This window comes from Tupaia chinensis, unplaced genomic scaffold (assembly GCF_000334495.1).
Source record: "Tupaia chinensis unplaced genomic scaffold, TupChi_1.0 Scaffold000252_1, whole genome shotgun sequence".
Classification (NCBI taxonomy): Eukaryota; Metazoa; Chordata; class Mammalia; order Scandentia; family Tupaiidae; genus Tupaia; species Tupaia belangeri.
In genome coordinates this window covers 2483547-2506521 of record NW_006159732.1, presented here as the reverse complement: position 1 = coordinate 2506521, position 22975 = coordinate 2483547, and the positions used below count along the sequence as shown (strand labels likewise).

The 22975-nt window shown below is 39.2% G+C and overlaps 1 protein-coding gene across 2 annotated transcripts in view; it reads left to right on the top strand.

Annotated features, from left to right (window-relative positions):
• The window catches only part of RCAN2 (regulator of calcineurin 2), a 304665-nt gene that overhangs the window by 258620 nt on the left and 23070 nt on the right, over nucleotides 1-22975 (top strand). For both annotated transcript variants that reach the window (XM_006149077.3, XM_014588014.1), the window contains 2 exons: nucleotides 15827-16000; nucleotides 18203-18374. In XM_006149077.3, coding sequence (XP_006149139.1) covers nucleotides 15827-16000; nucleotides 18203-18374 — 346 coding nt within the window. The remainder of the gene's footprint in view (nucleotides 1-15826; nucleotides 16001-18202; nucleotides 18375-22975) is intronic.

The following is a 22975-nucleotide window of genomic DNA, read 5'->3' as shown; positions in this document are numbered from 1 at the left end:
CATTCCTGCCCTTGAAGCTCTTATGGTCCAGTTAGTGAGGGAGCAGTTACCTCATCTACTAGCTAGCTCTGCTATGAGAGCATAGCAGAATGTGTCTAAACTTCAGTAGAATTTAGGAAAGATTCCTGATTCCTCAAATATGTCATCTAAACTGAAACTTGAGGAACAATTAGAAGCTATCTGAAGGAAAAATTTTCCCTGGCAGAAAAAAGGAAAGAGAAAATAAGGAAAGCCTGGAGATACAGAAAATCCCTCCTTTGGGAACTCATAAGCAGAAGTTTGACTGAGTATAGGGGACATGTTAGGGCAATGGTGGATTTTTAGTTTAATGAAAAGATGAATGGTCATTTTATGAAGGCCCTTTAATGCTAAGCCTAGTCTTATTTTAAAAGCAATGGGGAACCACTGCAGGATTGGGTAGAAGAGAAGTACGGTCAGAATTTTCTCTTTTAGAAAGACCTCTCTAGCAGCAGACTTTCAAGATAGATTCTAGGGTGTTCAAACAGAAACCAGGGGGACTTGGTGCAGTAATAGAATGAACTACAGTGAGTCAAGGACTTGGGGACAGGATGAAGAACAGGGAGCACAGGGAGCAGATAGGAGAGAGAATGGGTGGTCCAGAATACACAGGGCTTCTGTCTGCTGGAACCTGTGAGTGAGGGAGAAGGAAGACACCAGGGTAACATTTAGCTTAAGCACCTAGGTGGATGGAAGTCATTTGTTGAGATAGTTGAATGGCATATTTAGGGACCCCAGTAAAAATATTGGCTTTGGGCAGACACCGTGATGTGGCAGTGACACAGCATTCTGCAGTACCAAGGTCACATACGGTTCTCATCCTGAGGTCTCCCTGTGCACTCAGGCTCACACGACATGTCCCGAACCTAAAATCCCAGCAGGCACACCTGTGGGTGCAGTTGGCTTGCTCAGGTCAACCCAGGAACTGAACTCAGAGCCTTCCTGTATGGCCCTAGTGTTGCACAGTGGCTACCACCTGTGCCACCATGACTTGGCCAAGAACAGTTCTAAAGTTTTACAGATAAGAAAGAATTCTTGATAGTTAACTTGGGCTCTACATTTTAAGTAGATAACAACATAAAATCAAGTTGATGTAATTAGAGCTCATTTTATGTGAGATATTAGCTGGCACTCTTATAATTGTTATTTACAATCTTTAAGAATTAGATGTATGTGCAAGCATAGGTATAAATATAGATAGATGCAGACAGAGATATAATAATATACTTGGATCTAGATAAAGGGAGATTTATGGAGCTGGAGCTAATAGACCAAATATTAACATAAACAATAAACAAAATGTTGGTTATCTTCCAATCTGGGATTAGTATTGGGCCATCAGAAAAGTCATGATGTATTTTTCTGTAGAAGAATATAGGAAAATGTGTCATGACTTTTCCAATGACCCTATAATAGTATTAGTTCACATGTAATTACTGTCGTCAGCATCGTTTTAAGCAATTTAAATATAATAATTTACTCACTAATAATATACTAATTAACATCCTCATGAGGTAGTGTGTGAACCAACAAAGGATATCTATTGGTGATCACCTTTGGTGATCACCTTTGGTGATCTTTTTTTGCGTAGAAAACTAGAAAAATACATCATGACTTTCCCAGCAACCTAATAGTTCCGAAATACCTGCTGGCAATTTAATCTTTCTGTAAGAGGGGCAAGCTTTTTATGCTTAAATCAAATAACAAGTCAAATGAAGCAAAGAAAGTTTCCAAATTAATCAGATTATTGAAATACACACACAAGCAGAAAATAGGCAAATATATAACAAACAAGTAAAAGACAATTAACAGAAAGGAAGGAAGAAAATCACATGAGCACCACACATTAATAGCAAACCAAATTTTGTGTATCTATGAGAAAAACCTTCAACTTAGCCTGGGAGACTTCTCAAGGTGACACTACAACAGGCCCAGAATGCCCTTAAGCCATCAGCAGAGAGGTCCAGGGATGCCCACTGGACAGTGCTTCTGTGGCTACTGTTTTATTGCATGGATATTTACAGAGTGGAATCACAGTGAGATATATTTCTGGAAGCAGTTAGGAGGCCCTGATATTTATACTTCCAAGAGGTATATTATCTCAGTTTCTAGATGTCAGTGCCTACAAGCTCATTTGCATTTTGACACACATCAGTAAGGTAGCAATCAGCTTATTTGGTTCAATTATGATAGATATTACAAAGCAAAAATTGGGCTTGGCTCATGGCTTGGTGGTTAAGGGAGCTAGATTCTACATAGTCAACCAGATGATTTGAATCCTGGTCTCAATAGTTTGAAAACCACACCAGATACATGTGTATGCATGACCCCACATCCCAAAAAGGTGAAGAAATGGAGAAGGGACTGCGGCATGATCATACCCCATTGACAGGTGCTTTCTCTCTCTCCCTCTCTCTTTCTGTTTCTCTGTCTCTCTGACAAGTACAGGTGCCCTCTCACAAAGTACATTTTAAAGGCAAGAATTAATACACTCAAAATTGAGTGATACTGTAAAAGCATTCAAAATGGAGTTAGCTTTGGCAAAGCACAATTATGAACAACATATAAGCTTTTAGATTCAAATAGAATCATGGGCTACAAAATATACATCACAAATAGTTATTATTCTCATTTTATAGATAAGGAAACTGTGCTGTCAATGATGAAGTAAATTGAGTTTGCACAGTTGGGTCCAGGATTTGAACTAAGTAATACAGCTTTTGAGTCTATGCTACTAATAGAGTTTTATGCAGTACCTCCTCTTATTACCAGTAGCTAATAGATAAATAATATTTAGATGAACGTAAAATGCAATTCCCATCATCTTACGAGATCGGGTAAACTGTAAAGGAGGCTATGCACCTCATCCATTACACATTCACAATTAGGGCCAATATCTAATCAGGGCTAATGACAGCCACAGACTTTTTTGCAGATTAATGATCAGGGAAAAGAAGCTGATGACCCAGAGAAGGATGAAGCTGTCTTTAGCCCTCAGGAAATGTCCGGAGCCAAGGCAGCTATGATACTGTAAACTGAAATGTGGCTATAGAAAGATGATCAGATCCTTCCTTTGGTTAAAAAACTATATATATTACCATGCATAGAAATCCAATTTTGTAGCATATAACAGAGATTTGTGTTCATACCTTCTCTCTCAGAGGTCTCTCTTACTCAATCTGGATACATTTATGAGATTTCCTCTTTGCTATTCCCTATAGTTTCAAGCTTGAGAGGTTAAAAATGTCCTGAACCAAGCAGGGATCTTGGAGGCATCTACAAACACTATCCAACCATGTCCTCTCCCCCTTGGACAGTCGGACAGGGACAAGCCCTAATATTAGGTGATGGCAAGGTTCTCACTCACCCAAAGTGTAGGGGCAGTCACTGCATGAGGACAGACCCGTAAAGGGTCCTAGGCAGGCAAACGCACCACCTGTAGACTCCTTCCTTGATTCACTATCAAGACCTCAGTGGAGCCCTGCCAGTGTGCTTACATGATCATATATTTCTGTAAAATTTGCAAATGCTATTTCTTAGGATTTTTTATTCCCATTCTTAACAAAGAAAAACTACTTTGTGCCTAGCTGTGTGTTGTTTTGCTTAAAGAGGGCTCCCTAAGTTGTAAAAGCTTCAGGCTCCACAATACTTAGGTTCACCTTGGTTCAAAGATCATTCCAGTTTATAACCGCTATATATTGTTGTTTTGGAGGCATTTGAGGTTTTTTTTTTTTTTTTTTGTTTGTTTGTTTGTTTTTTAGTTTTTGTTTTTGCTTTCCTTCCTCCATTTCTAAATGCAGTGATGATCGCTCAGTAGAATTAGAGAAATGAAAAGTTCTTAACTAACTAGAACTCAAAATATACTCTCAGAGACCAGTGTTACCCAGTCACATTAAACTTTAGGGCTGCTACCAGGAACAAAGGAGTAGAATGGAACACAGACCACAGAAAATGCTCCCTTGAGAGAATTGGGTGATGAATCATGAAATTTAGGACAAAGCAGCTCCTTTTAGAGTTTGGAGCTGAGTTTTAGATCTTTATCTCCAACAAGGATTCCAAAGAAAAAAAGGTAAAGGCTTTTGTATTTTTATTTTACCTGCAAGTTGTCTTTTCCTGAAGCAATTGCATGACCCAAGGTCTGTTTACTTCTTTTATCAGTAAAGAAGGACTGTGACCCTCCTTGGAACAATTTTTTATTTAGGTAGCATCAGGACCACAAATGGAACAGGGCCTGATTTAATACAAGGCCAGCTAGCCTAAAAAACCCTGATAGGTTAAAACTCAGATGTAAGAACCCTTGCATACAGGTTGATTATTCCTTTCTCATAGGGAGCGAGTGTTATAGACAGTTCATGATCAAATCCTTTCAACCGGACACTTTCCTGAGTGACACATAAAACCCAGTATGGGGTGAGCCGGTGGATGGCATAGTGGTTGAGGTAGCTGGATCCCACGTGGGGAACGGCATGGTTTGAGTCCCAGACCCGGCAGCTTAAGGGACACTCCAGTCACATGTTCATGCTTCAAATCCTGAGAGGAGATGAGAGAAGAGACGGTGGCGTGTCCTTACTCCTTGCAGGATATTTTCTCACTTTCCCTCTTTTTCTCTCTTTCTCTCCTACTAGTGTGCATGGCCTATAGCAAAATGTTTTTAAAAATACAGTAGATTTTTTTTTTTATGAGGCTGGAGGATTGTGGCATTGAATCCAGTAGATTCTTAAACGTGAAATTTACACATGCTTGTCAGTGGTATCCATTTAGAGGTGATAAACCTAAATGAATTGTTTCAATCCTCAGCAGTTTCTAGGAGGTATTATCTGACAGATGAGAGTCTTGTGATTTTGAGAGAAGCTGAATTTCTTGTTAAGATCATTTATACCTAAGGAGATCAGAAGTGTGAAAATTGAATAATACATAAAAATGTACAGCATGGTTTAGAATGCAAAGGGCTCCATTGGGCTTCTCTAGCAGCTGTTTCTTTAAGGACAGCATTGTTCTTTTGGATTGACAAGAAAAACTAGCTTCCAAGTCCCTTCTCAGTCCTTCCCATGCATCAGCGATGTTTACGTAGTACAGATAACTTGAGTTGACTCGCTTTGTTTTTGCCAACTGGCCAATTGTGTGACTTTGTATAGATTAACTTCTCTGACTTTCTTTTATTTCCTGTGCTTCTTAAGGATCATAAGCACCCCAACTCTTACCCCCCACAAAGGGCTTTCTGAGGATTCATGGAGAGATTAGAAGTTGTTATTTATTTGCTACCTCTGGTTTGTAACTGAGGGTGAAGTTTTAATTCTCTAATATTTTATAAAAATACTTTGGGGTTTCACATCAGCCAATCAACTAAAATGTATTGAGCATTTCCTAAGCCCAGTACCCTGCTGAAGGCTATTGATATTTAAAAGGACTTGCTTACATTTTGCTTGGAAACTGCCTTAGATCCTCTACTACCTTAACTCCTGTTCTATAATTGCTGAGGGCTGTGTTCATCATATCACAGTATTTTCTTTATGAGGACTCTGGACAGATACATCTGACTGCCTGTTTTCCTGTTTTGTTTTGTTTTTCTTTTCCTTTTCCTTACTTAGAAATTATAAATTTTGAGGGACTAAAAGATGGCATAATGGCTACATCGCTGGACTCCCATGTAGTCGACCACAGTTCAAGTCCTGTGTCCGGTGCCTTAAACTCAGGCTGGGCACATGTGCATGTGTGCCTAAGATTGCGAGAAGAGAATGAAGAAGGGATTGTGGCATGGCCATCCTCCCGGGGGTGGGAGTGGGGGGAATTTCTCACTTTCTGTCTCTCTGTCTCTGTCTTTCTGAAGAGTGCATGCATCCTATAGCAAAAACCTCTCCAAAATAAATAAATTATTAAAAAATTAATTATAATTTTTGATTTACTTGTAATACTTGTGCATATTTATGGGGTGCAGTGTGGTTTTTCCGAATGTGTATGCTGTGTAGTGATCAAGTCAAGGCAATTAACATACCCATCACCTCAAACCTTTACCACTATGTTGTATTGTGTACATTCGGATCCACATGAATTGTCTGACCACCGTTCCTCTATTGTGCATTGTGCTCCAGAACTCATTCTCCTTCTCTACTGGTATTCTTGTATCCTAACCAAGGTCTCCCCACCCCCCTTCTCCTCTTTTTTTCCAACTTTTGTTACCACTGACTGCCTGGTTTTAAGATTAGATTAATCTTGGGACCAGCAGTTGGTGTAATGGCTATGTCGCTGGACTCCCATGTGGTCAACTGCAGTTCGAGTCCTGGACCCAGTGGCTTAAACTCACCACAGGCGTGTGTGCATGCCTGCCTGCCCAAGATCCCAAGAGGAGAATGGAGAGAAGGGATTGTGGTGTGGCCATTCCCCCTGAGGGGGGATTTCTTGGTTTCTTTCTCTCTGTATCTCTCTGTCTTTCTGGTGAGCGCACGCGCCCGATAGGGTGCAAAAACTTCTCAAAAAAAAAAAAAAGATTAGATTTATCTTTATCCTATAGACCTTATGAATCATATAACAAATGTGTAAATTTATCTTGTTAGTTTAGAAGCAAATAATTGACCCAATAAATGTTTAAGACTATGAGAAGCTTTTCAGTTTTACTGAACAGATTTCCTTCTTGGCTCCAATTTATTTGTCCCCCTTTATTTTTCTGTTATTTCCTACTCAATTTCTATTTCATTTCATTTTAGTTTGTTCTTAAATATCTTTTTTTTTTTTTGGCAGGGGGGAGAGGTTTTTGCTATAGGGTAGTGCGCTGGCCAGAAAGACAGAGAGAGACAGGCAGAAAGTGAGAAATCACCCCCTGGGGGGATAGCCATGCTGCAATCTCTTCTCCTCCATTCTCCTCTTGGATTTTGGGCACACACGCACATGCACCTGGCATGAGTTCAAGCCACCAGGTCCAGGACTCAAACGGCGGTCGACTACATGGGAGTCTAGCCACATAACCATTACGCCAACTGCTGGTCTCAACCCTTATATATCTTTATAAGCCATGTTCAGATCTTTTCTCTACATACAGAGCACAAATAATAAACACAATTATCACAGATATAAAATAAGAACATTTTTTAAAAATTGCTGTGAGCCTCTCCAAATAAAGCAATAAATACCTGTCTCCATTCTTCCTAAACAACTCAAGAAAATCAAATACATTGAAAGTAGAACATTTTGGGACCAGCAGTTAGCGTAATTGCTATTTCACTGGACTCCCACATAGTTGATTGCGGTTCGAGTCCCAGAACCAGTGGCTTAAACTCACACCAGGCGTGTGGGTGTGCGTACCCAAGATCCTGAGAGAAGAATGGAGGAGAAGGGATTGCGGCGTGGCCATCCCCCCTGGGGGGTGATTTCTCGCTTTCTGTCTCTCTGTCTCTCTCTGTCTGTCTGGCGAGTGCATGCACCCTATACCAAAAACCTCTCTAAAAAAAAGAGAAAAAAAGTATAAAAAGAAAGATCATTTTGAATCCAAAAGTGCTTTTTCTTTGGACCACCTAATTATTTTATTTTAAGCAGCCCTTTTCACAATTTTCAGGTATAACACTTGGAATGTCTTTACATGTGCCTTATAGTTCTGAATTTGTAATAAATAAATAAATAAGAAAGAAGGAAGGGAAAAGAAAAAGCAGCTCATAAAAATTAATGAGGGTAAAAAATATCAAATAACTTTTTGGACGTCAAGCACCCTAACCCCTTGTGGTCTCACCACCTATTCCACTAGGTGGCCCTTAGCCTTTGTGGCTACTTTGTGCATACGTCTTACTTACCATACCAAGGGTGTGTGGGGGTCTCAGACATCCCCCACTTACGCAGCATCCTCCCTATGCTTGTATCCTGATCTAGCCCCACTCTTCATCCCTGCCCCTTCTCTTCCAGCCAACTCACTCTGGCCTCTCCCACTTTCTTCTCTAGAACCCCTTGTTAATTATTCTCAGAGTACAATTTGTGTTCTAGAATAATTACTCCGCATCCTCCCCTTACCAAATCCTGTATTCTGGGCAATACTTCCTCTCTCGCCATTTCTCAGTGGCACACAGATTGTTCTGTAATTTCCCACATCTTGAGATTACGATACGAAGCTTGGGACTACCTGACTCTCCTCCCGATGCTTCTAAACTGTTGTTCCATCACTTCCCATAGATAAACTCCTTTACAAAGCCCTTGCCCTCTCGTGAAAGTCTACTTTTTAATCTCTGCTCTTCATACTCTGTAGATCTCTGGGTCACTCTTCCATATTTCTCATGTACCTCATCTCCTGACTCAGGGTTATATCCTCAATTCTGTTTCCTGTCATCGTTCTGAGCTGGCGACCACCCAACCCTCTAGCCTTGCTGTTTTCGACCTCTATTCCCATAAAATTCACCTCGTCACATATCAGACTCCATTTACATGCCTTATGTTAGACCTTAGGGTATCTGATACTGAAAAACTTCTGAAAACTTAAACTTAGAAAATTCCCTCTGGGTCCTACTAGATTTATTCTTCAAACTCATCAAGATCCTCAAACTCACATCTCCCCATTCTTTCAGCCTAATGATGCTCAGCTTCTCGTCATTCCTTCCCAACCTCTGCAGTTGGTCATCTCAATTTCCTACTCACCAGCTCTTTCAACACTTCCCCACTTATGCTTTCATCTTTCTTGTTCCAGGCTCTCCAGCTACACACACAAACATATACTCACACACGCAAATACATGCACAGATGTATCTTACACACACCACCCTGAAATAACCCAACTATCTGCTTCCTAATTTCCTGGAGGCAGTAGGAATGGCATGATTATGTTTTTTAAGTGTTGCATGGTTTCCTATATTCATTTCCTAGGGCTGTGGAACAAAGTATTACAGGCTGAGTAGCTTCAAATAATAGGTATTTATTGTCTCACGATTCTGGAGGCAGGAAGTCCAAAATTAGGGTGTTGACAGTAACAGGCTCCCACTGAATCATGTAGAAAGATACTGCCATGCCCCTTCCTAGCTCCTGGTGTTTTGCTGGCAATATCTGGCATTCCTTGGCTTGTAGGTGCATCACTCTACTCCTCTTGACATCATCGGATGTTCTCTTATGTTCCTGTTTTTATATGGCTAATTTCTTATGAGGATACCAGTCATAATGAATTAGGGTCCCACACCACTCCAGTATGACCTCATATACCTTTACTAATTTCAATACATCTTCAAATAAGGTCACTTACTGAGGTAATGAGGGTTAGGACTTCAATGAGTCATTTTAAGGGTACATAATTCAACCTGTTCCACTCTCCATGTTGTAACTCATCCACTTTATCCTTATCTCTGAACAGCTATCCTAAATCTTCCTGTTTCCCTCACCTTCACCACTCTGAACAGAGAACCTTACCTCCTACTTCCTTTAGATAAAAGATCCACTTTCCAGACTGTTTTCTCCGTTTTCCAACCATATTTTTTTTATGAGCCCAGCTTTTCTTTATGTCCCTCAGTTAAAACAAACATAGCACAACTGGTTGAATACAGAAGCTGACATGAAATTCCAGTTGTCTTCTATTAAGTCAAAAATGAAAGAGATTTGCAAAAAGGTAAAACGATGCCAATCTTCTCACTGAATTTTTTCTTACTTTGGAAATGTTATTTTTTATGAAAAGGATATGTTCACATATAATGGATTTAATGTTGGTATTTTAAAATGGATTCATTCATATGTATTTTTAATTTCTCAGTTTTTATTTCTAGAACAGTTAATATTGATAGTAAAGCCTACATTAACAAAAGTTCCTCAGTTACTAGATACTTTTTTTTTAAGGTTTTTGCCATAGGGCTTGTGCACTCACTGGAGAGACAGAGAGAGATAGTGAGAGACAGTGAGAGCGAAAGTGAGAAATCACACCCCTCCAGAAGGGATGGTCATGCAACAATCCCTTCTCCATTCTCCTCCTGAAATTTTGAGCATGCATGCACACACACACAGCATGAGTTTCAAGCAGCTAATTTCAGGACTCACACTGTGGTCTGCTATGTGAGAGTCTAGCACCTTAACCACCATGCCACCTACTGGCCCCAGTCCTCAATAACTTTTAAGAGTATAAAGACATCCTGAAACCAAAGAACTTGGAATCCCTGCTATAGAACTATATTCATATTAGAGGCTGCAAAGAAAACTGATTGCACAAAAGAGGAATTTATTGGGTTTGGGCAGTACCAGACAGGAGAAAATTATCAGTCAAAGGACAACAAAATATTCCTGTGCGCCTGGTGGAAACTCAGGCATCAAAACAGTAGATTTGCTTTAATGGCAGGGAGAAGATCCTTACAGCTGGCTCTTGTCACAAGTCACTCTTTTGCCTAAAGGTACATCTGGTGGACTCATTGTCCTGGACCTGTGTCTAACCAACTTGGTCTAGTATCCTGTTGCCACAGCATATGAAATGTTTGTAAAGACTCCCATGGAAACAAAAATAGGGATGGCTAGCAAGTCCCAAATTTTAGTCAGCTGTCACCCACTACACAATTTTCTAAATACCTCTACAGAGAGGATGTGCCAAGGAAATAGCTGTTTATTTTTGTTGTCATTATAGACTTTCATTTCCATATGATCCAGTGAAAACCCTGATCCCTGAGCTCTGAGGTGCACTTCAAGTTTGGTGTAAAAGTTCCTTGTGCTCATCAGATTAATCCCCCCCAAAAAAGAGATCAAAGAGGTTTCTATCAATAACATAACTCCAACTTAATGGCAGTCGCTGCCTGGAGACTTCTGGTGAAGATTAGTCAGTGGAGAAAACAGTTGTGATTAGTTATTGAAGCCTGTCAAAGCTTCTCCACACAGACAGTACATGGTCATTTACTGTTACTCCTCTGCTAAGCCCAAAACTCTGGACTCCTGATTCTTTTCCCCTAATCTAGGCTCTTAACAGCCAAACAGCTCTGATAAACTGAAATGTGAGACATAAAAAAACAACTATAAAATCAAAGGAGAGGAATCAACTCAAAGAAAAAGAGCTCTTCTCCCTCAAAGGCTGACCCTTAACTGCTCATGGTTAGACCTTGGAGACATGATGGGAAGGTGGAATTCACAAATTAGAAATAGAAAAAGCATACTGGCATAAAGAAGACCCCAGGACTTTGTCCTAAAAAATGTAGTCTACAAAGAAACAAGAACTTTTCATCTGAATCCCTCTACTTCCTCAAAACTCCCTAAGTTAAAGCACCAACTATGATTTAACCAGCTCAGAGTACTCTCATTTTAAGGAAAGCATTTTATTTTTCAGGATTTTTGTTCATTAAAACACAATATTATTGGGAAGTAATTCCATAATGAGCCCCCTTAGAGTGGTAGCTGAAGCTCCAAGCCTGTGAGCTGGCTTATCCCAAGGCTTGGCAGATAAGAAAAAAATTGCTCTTCATAAGATAAGATTTATGTTTTGCTCTTGATAAGGAAATGAGAATAAGAACAGAGCCTGAAAAGGTAAGAAAGAACACACAAATCTCCATAAGTGTTATGAAGTAAAATAGAACAAAAACTCTGAATATTTTCTTTAAGTTTTGTGGAGAGGACTTATGTGCTGATATAAAAGAGAAAGCATGTCGGCGACCAGCAGTTAGTGTAATGGCTATGTTGCTGGACTCCCCCGTAGTTGACCGTGGTTCGCGTCCCGGACCCGGTGGCTTAAAACTCACGCCGGGCGTGTGTGCGTGCATGCCCAAGATCTCGAGAAGAGAATGGAGGAGAAGGGATTGCGGCATGACCATCCCCCTGGGGGCTGATTTCTCACTTTCTGTCTCTCTGTCTGTCTGGTGAGCACATACACCCTATAGCAAAAACCTCTACAAAATAAAAAAAGACAGAGAGAGAGAAAAAGCATATCTACAGATGCTTTTGTCAAAAATGGGAGGGACCATAGAGAGCCATATCCTGGGAGAGTCTCAGAAAGGGCATCAAAGTTTGGAAGGATCTCAGGCATGGACTTAAGAGCCTGAGATAAGTTCATCTGGGTGCCCCTAGAAGCAGGAAGAACCTCCTTGACATTTGATTTACTCTTCCTGTGTAGTCTTAGAAATCAGTGATCATATTAATATAATCAAAATATCAATCCTACCCAAATAACTTTAAAAATTCATACAATCTTGATCAGATTACCAGAGACATTCTTTACAGAATTAGAAAAAAAAAAAGACAAAAGATTTGTCTGGAATCATAAAAAGTCCTTGTATAACCAGAGGAAGAATGCACAAAAAGAGTGGAATAGGAGGTATCTCACTCCCTGATCCCAAAATACATTACAAAGCTGTGATAATCAAAACAGCATAGTACTGGCACAAAAACAGGCATGTAGCCTAATGGAACAGAACAGAGAGCCCAGACGTAAACCCCAAACATACAGCCAACTGATTTTTGACAAAGGGCACAAGACAATTTGGTGGGGGAAAAGAACATCTCTTCAGCAAGTGGTGCTGAAAACCTGGATATCCACATAAAGAAAATGAAATTACACCCCACACACACACCATTAACCAAAATCAACACAAAATGGATGAAAGATCTAAACATAAAACCTCAAACTATAAGACTGCTGGTGGAAAACAGAGGAAACTCTTAGAGACATTGGATTAGGCAAAGACTTCTTAAATAAGACCCCCAAAGCACAAGCAATAATCTCAAAAATAGACAAGTGAGATTACATCAGATTAAAAAGCTTCTGCACATCAAAAGAAACAGTAATTAGAGTGAATCAGCAACCCTCGGAATGGAAGGATATATTTGCAAACTATGCTCCCGATAATGGACTGATAACCAAAATATACTGGGAACTCAAGCAACTTACTTGAAAAAAAATCCAATTAAAAAATGGGCGAATGATGGGACCAGCAGGTGGCTTGGTGGCTAAGGTGTTGGACACTCCCATATGACCAACTGCAGTTCAAGTCCCAGACCTGGTGGCTTTTTTTCTCACTTCTCTCTCTCTATGTTTCTCTCTGGTCAAATTTAAAAAAAAAAAAAAAGAATAAATAAATAATTTTTTAAAAAATAAATCAACTTGTTTAATAAAAAATGGCAAATGAGCTGAACAGACAACTTTCTAAGGAAGGCATATGAATAGCCAAAAAGCATATGAAAAAATGCTCAATGTCCTTTATCATAAGAGAGATGTAAATCAAAACCACAATAAGATACCACCTAACCCTAGTTAGAATGGCTAAGATTTTAAAAAAATAAAAAGTAAGTGTTGATGAGTCTGTGCTGAAAAGGGAACCCTGCTACACTGTTAGTGGGAATGTAAGTTAGTACAGGTACTATGGAGAATAAAAGACCTAAAAATAGAACTACCATATGATCCTACAATTCCACTCCTAGGTATCTACCCAAAGGGTATGCTCAGTTGGAAAAACACTTGCACATCCATGTTTACTCCAGTGTTACTCACAATTGCTAAAACATGGCATCAACCCTAATGTCCAAGAACAGATGAATGGATTGAAAATTGTGGGACATATACACTGTGGAACACTACTCCACCATAAAAAAAAAAAATGAGACCCTGGTATTTGATAAAAAATTATTAAATATGGAAGATTTAATGCTGAGAGAAGCCAGACTATGAAAGAGAGGGGTATTATATATCCCCTCTTAACATATACCAAATGTCTGCACTCTGTGGTAGAAACTTAAAGGTTGGAAGATATAAAAGCATGGAAAGTAAAGGTGGATACAAAAGACAGTGTGGAAGAAGGGTGAGCAATGGGAAGTAGGAGGAAGAGAAATAAGGGGAGCAAAAGGCAAAACATTTAAGGGATGCTAAAATGGAAAATTACCTGTTGATGATAATGTATTCAGTAATATCTTTGAATAAGGTGCAGTGTTTTCATGTTGAGAAAATTCACTTTCTATACTGTAAAGATGTACAGTGATTAAATGTAATAAAAACTTAATAAAAATAAGATAATCAAGATATATTTTGAAAAGTAACAGAAAAAGTAAAAGAAAGAGTAAAAGAAAGAACTTGACCAAGCACATATTATAAATAAATAAATAAATAAATAAATAAATAAATAAATAAATAAATAAAAAGTTAGTGGTCTTAAAGCCCTACATCACTGCAATGATCCTTTTAGATGTGATGACACTTTGGCCTTGGGTCAGTTTACTACTATCCCTTTCTTGCTCTTATAACAACCATCTTTTCCTGTCAATCTAGCAGTATATTCTCTATATAGGTCAAAGATTCTCTGTAGTCAGGGTCACAAGGACAGTGGTCCACTCTTCACTCTGCGACTGACCGTGGGCCAATGAATGGGTTCTTATGTCTTCTAACCTCAGGGTCCTGATTTGTAAAATGATGGAGGGGAGGAGGAAGAGGTTGAATTTATCATTTCTTAAGTCCATTCCAAGATAAAATTCTATAAGTCTTGATCTTTTGTGCATCTTCATTCCCACTCTTTTTCACTCTTATGACAAAATAACTTTTACTGTTGAAATAAAAAAATCAGGGGTTTGTTTTAATAGAAGGCTTTTTTTTAAGTGGTAATTTCTCCATTAAAAACACAGAGTAGTGGATGGTAGAGAGTGGGTGGTAGAGGGTGGCTGTGAGGGGCAAAAGGAAGAAACATTTAACAGACAAAAGAATGTAAAGTTTTCTGCCAAAAAAATTAATTCTGTAATTTTTGCTTTATAAAAATAAAAATTTAAAAAGTAGTAGCTTAACATGCACTCATAAACCTTAGTTACTTCATCAATAAAAGCCCATATAGTTCCTTAAAAGGATGTTTTTAAGGCTAAGAGGAACCAGCCAGATGGTATTAATAATATGTATTTTTTTTAATTCACTAATTTTCCTTTTATGACTTTCCCCAGCCTTCTGGGTGTTCCCTTTATGTCTGTATCTGCCTTTCATGTTAGATTGTTAGATTATTGAGGGTCAGAACAATGTGGTACTCATCTCTATATTTCCCTAAAGCCTAGAGATAGACCAGGCCTTTACAAGAGTGAGCATTTAACAGATGCTTGTTTAATTGAATTGAAGTGTACTGAATTGAAAATTTTTAATTATTTCTTTGAATTGTTATATGTGTGGCTATGTGACAAGAATGAAAATTATTCCCAAGTCCCAGTGGTTTAATGCAATGGTGAGTTCCCTGCCCACCTTTTCAAGGCAAAGTCAGTCATAAGATGGACAGGAGAAAGTAGAAAGCTATTTCTGCTCCACACAGCATCTCAGGACCCAGGGAGAGGAAAATCCTGTTTCCCATAGCTTTACCATCTGGAACAGCTAACCTCTGCAGAGAAAGAGATTGAAATATTTCACAAGTACTTTTTCCTGCCTTCAACACATACTTCATTGACTAGAATTAATCATACGGCACTGAGCAACAAGAAGGGGTTCCAGTGTTGTGGAATCCCATGTTTTGGGATGAGAAAATTGCCTCCAAGATTATCACTAATGTTCACTATGTGCTTTACTTGGTAGCTCTAATATTTTGGAGATAATGAGGTCCTTTGATCATTTGGTAACAGCTATGACCACTCTACCTAGACAAATACTCATATACACAGGAACACGCAACAGGCTGTGTAATTTTCAATGTACTTCATGAACCATGAGCCCTATTTGCTGGTCCTCCACAGTTCCCTTGACCCAGGTTATAAATCTTTCAACTGAATCCACAGACATGTTTAGCATCCAGGAACAGACCAATGGATGAAAAACTACGTTACTGGTGTTCTAATTTAACTTTATGTTATAAATAGCTTTTTTAGTTAGTTTTTGTCAGATCTGGCACTATATAAGACACATAACCAATGGATTTTCCTCTGTGTTTGTTTTCATCAGGAAAAATTTGAGGGACTATTCCGAACCTATGATGACTGTGTGACATTCCAGCTGTTTAAGAGTTTCAGACGTGTTCGAATAAACTTCAGCAATCCTAAATCTGCAGCCCGAGCCAGGATAGAGCTTCATGAAACTCAGTTCAGAGGGAAAAAGTTAAAACTCTACTTTGCACAGGTAAGGTAATTCTTTACAGAAGTTAGTCCTTTTGCCCTACATTATCTTGTGCCTTTTTAAAATGTAAATGGAACACTTTCTACTTTCAGATTGATTTATAGTTATACTCTATAATTAGTTCTCTGAGAATTATATCCATATCTTAAGTCCCAGACAGCCTTGTGGCTTAGAAAGCAGGCCGTGAGAGTTGACAATCTGGGCTCTTACCTGGAAGTCACATGAGAGTCAGTTTCCCTATTTGTAAAATGGGGATGATGATATAAATCCCTTCTTGATAATATGAGAATTAAATAAATCATTGTGTGTTAAAATGCCCAGTATTTAGTAAATGCATAATAAATGCCAACTAGAAATTATGATGAGAAGGATCTGATCACAACCATTTCTAGCCTCCCTGTCAGGGTTTTAATTATAATTTAAATTATATGGCAGTTTTAGTGGACTATATAACCTTTCCAATAATTCACATTCATGAGGAAATTAACCTTGTGGTTTTTTTCATCCAAAAATAAATGATGACTATTTCTAAAAAAGATAGATCATTCTTGGCAATGCTCAGAATCCAGAGCAATAGAAATCAGTGTTTACAATGTCTCATCATACCCTCACCTCATCACTAGAGGCCTTAAGCTACCTCTTAAGTGATCTGTAAACATTATTTCTACCTTTGAACTCTACAGAAATGGCATAGTGAAAAAACCACACTTTGGCTCCAGACCTGTGTTCAGATCCCACCATTGCTACTAATGTTTGTGACTTAAACAAACCTCAGTTATCTCATCAATAAAGACCCCACATAGTTCTTTAAAAAGGTAAACATTACATTCTTATTTGATCCAACAGTTCTACTCCTGGGTATTGAAAACACATAGTTAAATATGTATATAGTCATGTGTCACTTAAAGGCAGGATACTAAGAACTGTGTTAAGTGATGTTATCATTGTGCACACATTATAGAGCGTTCTTACACAAACTTAGTTGGTATACCTAGGCCGTGTGTGTAGTATTATGGAACCACCATCATAAATGTAGTCCATTGTTGACCAAAAGGTCATCATGCATTGAATAATACACTTGCATATTCATAGCAGCATTATGCACAATGGAAAAAACACTTGACCAACCAAATGTCCATCTGTGGATAAATGGAGCAAAAAACTGTCATGTGTTTATACAGTGGAATAGTATTTAGCCTTCATAAGGAATAAAATACTGATATATGTACAACGTAGATAAACCTTAAAAATATGTTAATTGAAAGCCAGAAGACACAAAAGGTCACATGAGACCAGCAGATGGCATAATGGTTATGTTGCTGGATTCTCACATGGTTGACTATGCTTAAAGTCCCTGACCCGGCAGCTTGAAACTTGCGCTAAGCACATATGTGTACATGCCCAATATCCCAAGAGGAGAATGGATTGTGACATGGCCATCCCCCTGAGGGTGATTTCTTGCTTTCTGTCTCTCTGTCTTTCTCTGTCTCTCCAGCAAGTGCACACACCCTATACCAAAAAAACTTCTCTTTAAAAATGTTATGTATTCTATGATCTCATTTATATGAAATATCCAGAATAAGTAAATACATAAAAATAGACAGCAGCTTGATGTTTTTCAAGAACTAGTAAGAGAGAGTAAAGACTTTTTAATGGGTATGGGGTTTTCTATGGGGTTGTCTTTAAAAATGGTTTTAGATCTAGGTAGAAGTGATAGTTGCATACTGGGAATATATTAAATGCCACTGAACTGTTCACTTTAAAGCAGTTAATTTGATGTTATGTGAATTTCACCTCAGTAGAAAGTGGGGGTGGGGAGAGAAGAATTTGGAGGTAAAACAGCAGACCAGCAACAGCAATATCACCTTGGAACTAGTTAGAAGTGTAAATTCTTAGGCCACCTCAGATCTGAATCAAAAAAGCCAGGATGTGGTCCGGCCACATAGTGTATATGTGCCACACTTACTGTGTTTCAGTAAGTCCTCCAGGTGATTCTGATCAAACACTAGTGTGAACTTCACTGTTTCAAGGATTAAATTAGAAAACTGGGTACATGGTATGTGTTAAATGGTAATTATTATTACAGTCTGGTTCATTGGTTCATTTGTCACAAGCTGAAAATGAAACTCCACCTCTTAGTGTACCAGCATGGCACATCTGAAGCCATCATGAGTAAAGTGTCTTCATTTACACTCTGTTTGAAAGGTTCAGACTCCAGAGACGGATGGAGACAAACTGCATTTGGCTCCACCGCAGCCTGCCAAACAGTTTCTCATCTCACCCCCTTCATCTCCTCCTGTTGGCTGGCAGCCAATCAGCGATGCCACACCAGTCCTCAACTATGACCTCCTCTATGCTGTGGCCAAACTAGGACCAGGTAAGTTCTGTGGCCATTTTTTAAAATGAGCTTTTGTCAGCAGCCTAGAAAAGCCAAACAAGATTAACAACCTTGGAATCCTGGGTCCACAGTAACATCTGCTTTTCTGATGGATTTATTGCTCTGTGTGGACAAGAAGAGGGGATGATGAATAGGAATGCGACCTCAGACTTTGCACCTGTTTCAAAGCAATTCAAGAACCTGTGCTAGAATGATGTCAGATCATGCAACCTCTGGATTGCAATGCATGTATTTTAAGATCTGAAAGTGCTATCCAATTCTTATGAGACTATAGCCTGAGGAAGTTGTTTCTTCTGAACAGGCAAAATGAGTTCTACCAGCTGGCAGGAGGTGTCTGTGCTACGCAGTCCAGTTTTTCTGCTGCCACAGATGTTAGTACACACCCAGGAACCCTACAAGATGGTTGCCTGCCAAAGTGTAGCCTCCAAGTCCCTGAGGCTCAATCACCTGAGACTCTCACTTTAGTAATTTTTTAAATGTTTTTACATTCAATCACTGTATATCATTACATTATCATGAATACACTGTTTATTAGTCCAGTCAAAGGTATTACCATACACATTATCACCAACAGATAATTTTCCATTTTTATGTTCCTTTAACGTTTTGCTTCTTTCTTTCTTCCCTTGATTCTCTCTCTCTCTCAGCTTCCCCCACTCCTCACCCTCCTTACCCACTATCTCCAGTATCCACAGTTGCTCTCCATGCCTTTATACCTTCCAGTCTCAGTTTCTGCCACAGAGTGCCAACATTTGGTATATATTGATTGGGGACATACAGTGTCTCTCTTTCGTAGTGTGGCTTGCTTCTCTTAGCAGTAAATCTTCCACTTTCTTTCAAATGTCAGGGCCTTTTTTTATAGCTGAGTAATAGTCTCCATAGTGTATATGTGCCACACTTTTTTCAATCCATTCATCTGATCTTGGACATTTGGGTGGGTTCCATGTCTTAGCAATTGTGAACAATGCCACAGTAAACATGAATGTGAAAGCGTTTTTCTGGGGACCAGCAGTTGGCATAATGGCTATGTCACTGGACTCCCATGTAGTCGACCGCAGTTCAAGTCCCAGGCCCAGTGGCTTAAACTCATGCTGGGTGTGTGTACATGTGTGCCCAAGACCCCAAGAGGAGAACAGAGGAGAAGGGGTTGCAGTGTGGTCATCCCCCCGGGAGGGGGGGATTTCTCACTTTCTGTCTCTCTGTCTCTCTGTTTTTCTGGCGAGCACACATGCCCTGTAGCAAAAACCTCTCTCAAAAAAAAAAAAAAAAAAAAGGAAAAAAATAAAAATTTTAAAAAAAGAAAATGTTTTTCTGACTGAGCTTATTCCTATCCTTTGGGTAGATACCCAGAAGTGGAACTGTAGGATTATATGGTAGTTCTATTTGTAGATCTTTGAGGAATCTCCAGATGATTCTTCACAATGGCTGTTCTAATTTGTGTTCCCACCAACAGTGTAGGAGAATTTTCTTTTCACCACAGCCTTGTTATTCTCTATTTTTTAATAGTAGTCATTCTGACTGGGGTTAAGTGGTATCTCATAGTGATTTTGATTTGCATCTTCCTTACAAGTTGTCTGTTCAGCTCATTTGCCCTTCTTTTAATTGGGTTATTTGGTGGTAGGGGTAAGCTGCTTGAGTTCCCTGTATATTCTGGTTATCAGTCCCTTATCAGAGGCACAATTTGTAAATATATTCTCCCATTCCAAGATTTGTCAATTCACTCTAAATGTTTATTTTACTGTGCAGAAGCTTTATAACCTGATACAATCCCACTTGTCTATGTTTGAGATTATTGCCTATGCTTTGGGGGTCTTATTTAAGAAGTCTTTGACTACTCTGATATCTCTAGAGTTTCCCCTGTGTTTTCCACCAGCAGTTTTATAGTTTGAGGTCTTAGGTTTAGATCTTCAATTCATTTAAAGTTAATTTTGGTTAATGGTGAGAAATAGGTGTCTAATTTCATCTTTCTGTACATGGATATCCAGTTGTTCCAGCATCATTTGCTAAAGAGCTTTACTTTTTCCCCCTGGATTGCCTAGTACCCTTTGTCAAAAATCAGTTGGTTATATGTTTTGGAGTTTATTTCTGGGGTTTCTATTCAGTTCCATTGGCCTATGCACTTATTTTTGTGTCAGTACCATGCTGTTTTGATGATCACAGCTTTGCTGTTTTTTATTTTTTATTTTCTGGTGAGGGAAAGGCTTTTGCCTTAGGGCATATACGTTCATGAAGAGAGAGAGATGGAGACAGTGAGAGAGAAACTGAGAAATCACCCCCCCCCCAGAGGGATGGTCATGCCACAGTCCCTTTTCCTCCATTCCCCTGGGATCTTGGGCACACACGCACATGCACTCAGCATGAGTTTCAAGTCACTGGGTCCAGGATTTGCAGTAGGCCATTTGGGAGTCCAGTACCAAAACTGCTGTGCCATCTGCTGGCCCCTGATTATCACAGTTTTTTAATATATTATGTGGTTAGGGAGTGAGATGCCTCCTACTCTGATACTTTCTTTGTCAATATAGGGTCTTTTATGATTACAGACAAATTCTATGACTTTTTTTTTTAAGTCTGTAAAGAATGTCTCTCAGGACCAGCAGTTAGCATAATGGCTATGTCACTTGACTCCCATGTAGTCGACCACAGTTCGAGTCCCAGATCCTGTGGCTTAAACTCATGCCAGGCACATGTGCGTGCGTGCCCAAGATCCCAAGAGGAGAATGGAGGAGAAGGGATTGCAGCGTGGCCATCCCCCCTGGGGGGGGGGATGATTTCTCACTTTCTGTCTCTCTGTCTTGCCGGGCGGGGTGCAGCTTCAGCGGGGGTGGGTTGACTCATCAGAGGCAGCACTGGAAGGAAAGACTGAGACCTCGGTGCCTTTTTTGTGCACGTCCTGAGTTGGATTCCCTCAGAGATCACTCTCTGAAGAGTGACAACTGCTAGGAATCATCGTGCCTTTTTATTGAAAATGTGATAGATGCAAGTAAATGGGTGAGGGGCTATGTGTTTTAATTATCAATTCATAAAGTTTTAACAATAGGGATCATAAATTTCATTCAGGATTTGATTAAGGGCAGGTCTATTAATCATCGATACAGTTCAACAATTGTTTGATTGATGTAAGCAGGTTTTCAGGAACTTCAGGATGTGCAGTTTCGGAAAACAGTTTCAGCAAGCAGAGTTAATTATCAGCCAATGCTCGGTGGCAGCCATCTTGTGATTACTGACTATAATGCTAACAAAAGAAAATCTCAAGTATAGGTATTAGTTCTTATGGATCTCAATAAAGAATGATACTTACATAATTCTTTAGGGATCTAAAATTTAATTCAAGGAATCCTAATATATCTATTTATTTTAAAGGGTAAACCTATTGTTCATTTGGTGAGAGTAAGGGGATACTTTAAACAGCTTCTCCAATTGGCAGTACCGGTTTTTCTTAAGTCAAAAGTAAAGTGACTAACAAGTTAATGAAAAACTTTAAAATGGGTTTGTGGTATACCTAAGTGTTTTGTTGTGGATTCACTTGTGTAGCCTATGGCACCACTGTTATGTATTTTGTTAGAACATTAGTTACCGCGGTGCAAGAGTGCCCTGGGCCAGTTTCGGCCTAATCCTATTGTATGTAAAAAGGTTATTTATATTAAATGTGTCTTGAAGGGCCTTCCAAAGGTCAAGAAGGTTTTTGCCTAGATGGAACTTCAGCACACCCTCCATTGTGACTGCAGGGATGAAGCATTGTAATTAACAGCAGGTGGTCAGGGCAAAGGGGAGTGGTCGGAGGATTTTCGGGAAATCTTACCACATACTCGAGATGTATGAGAGAGCTATGTAATTCTTTTATAGTAGTATATCAGGGAGTCAGAGGGGGGTCGCTTCCCAGCAAGGCTACTGCAGTCTCTGGAGCATACAGCAAACAGCCTTGCCAACATGCTGACTCGACCCAAGCTTTGCTCATAGGTTGGGGAGCATACAGCAATGGCCTTGCCAACGTGCTGAGCTGACCAAGGCTGTGCTCAAAGGTCGAAGGCTCAAACAGATCCTGGGGGGCCTGCTGGGTCAGACTCCTCCACTGTCTCTCTCTGTCTTTCTGGTGAGCGCACGTGCCCTATAGCAAAAACCTCTAAAAATAAAAAAATAAAAAATAAAAAAAAGAATGTCTCTCATAATCTGATCGGGATTGTATGAAATTTATAAATTAATCTGGGCAGAATTGACATTTTGATTATATTAATTCTTGTAATCCAGCAACATGGGGTGTCTTTTTCACTTTTTGTGTCATTTTTTTATTTTGTTTTGTAGTTTTTGTTTTTCTTGTAGAGGCCTTTGACTTCATTGGTTAGGTTTAGTCCTAAATATCTTATACATTTTGTGGCTATTGTAAATGGGATTGTTTTCTTCCATTTTATCTCATTCTGCTCATTGTTGGTGTATAGCAATGCTATAGAATTTTGTATGTTGATTTTGTATCTTGTCACTTTACTGTATTCATTTATCACTTCTAGCAGTTTTTGGTGGATTCCTTTAGGTTTTTTATGTATATATTCATGTAATCTGCAAATAAACTTTCACTTCAAATAGAA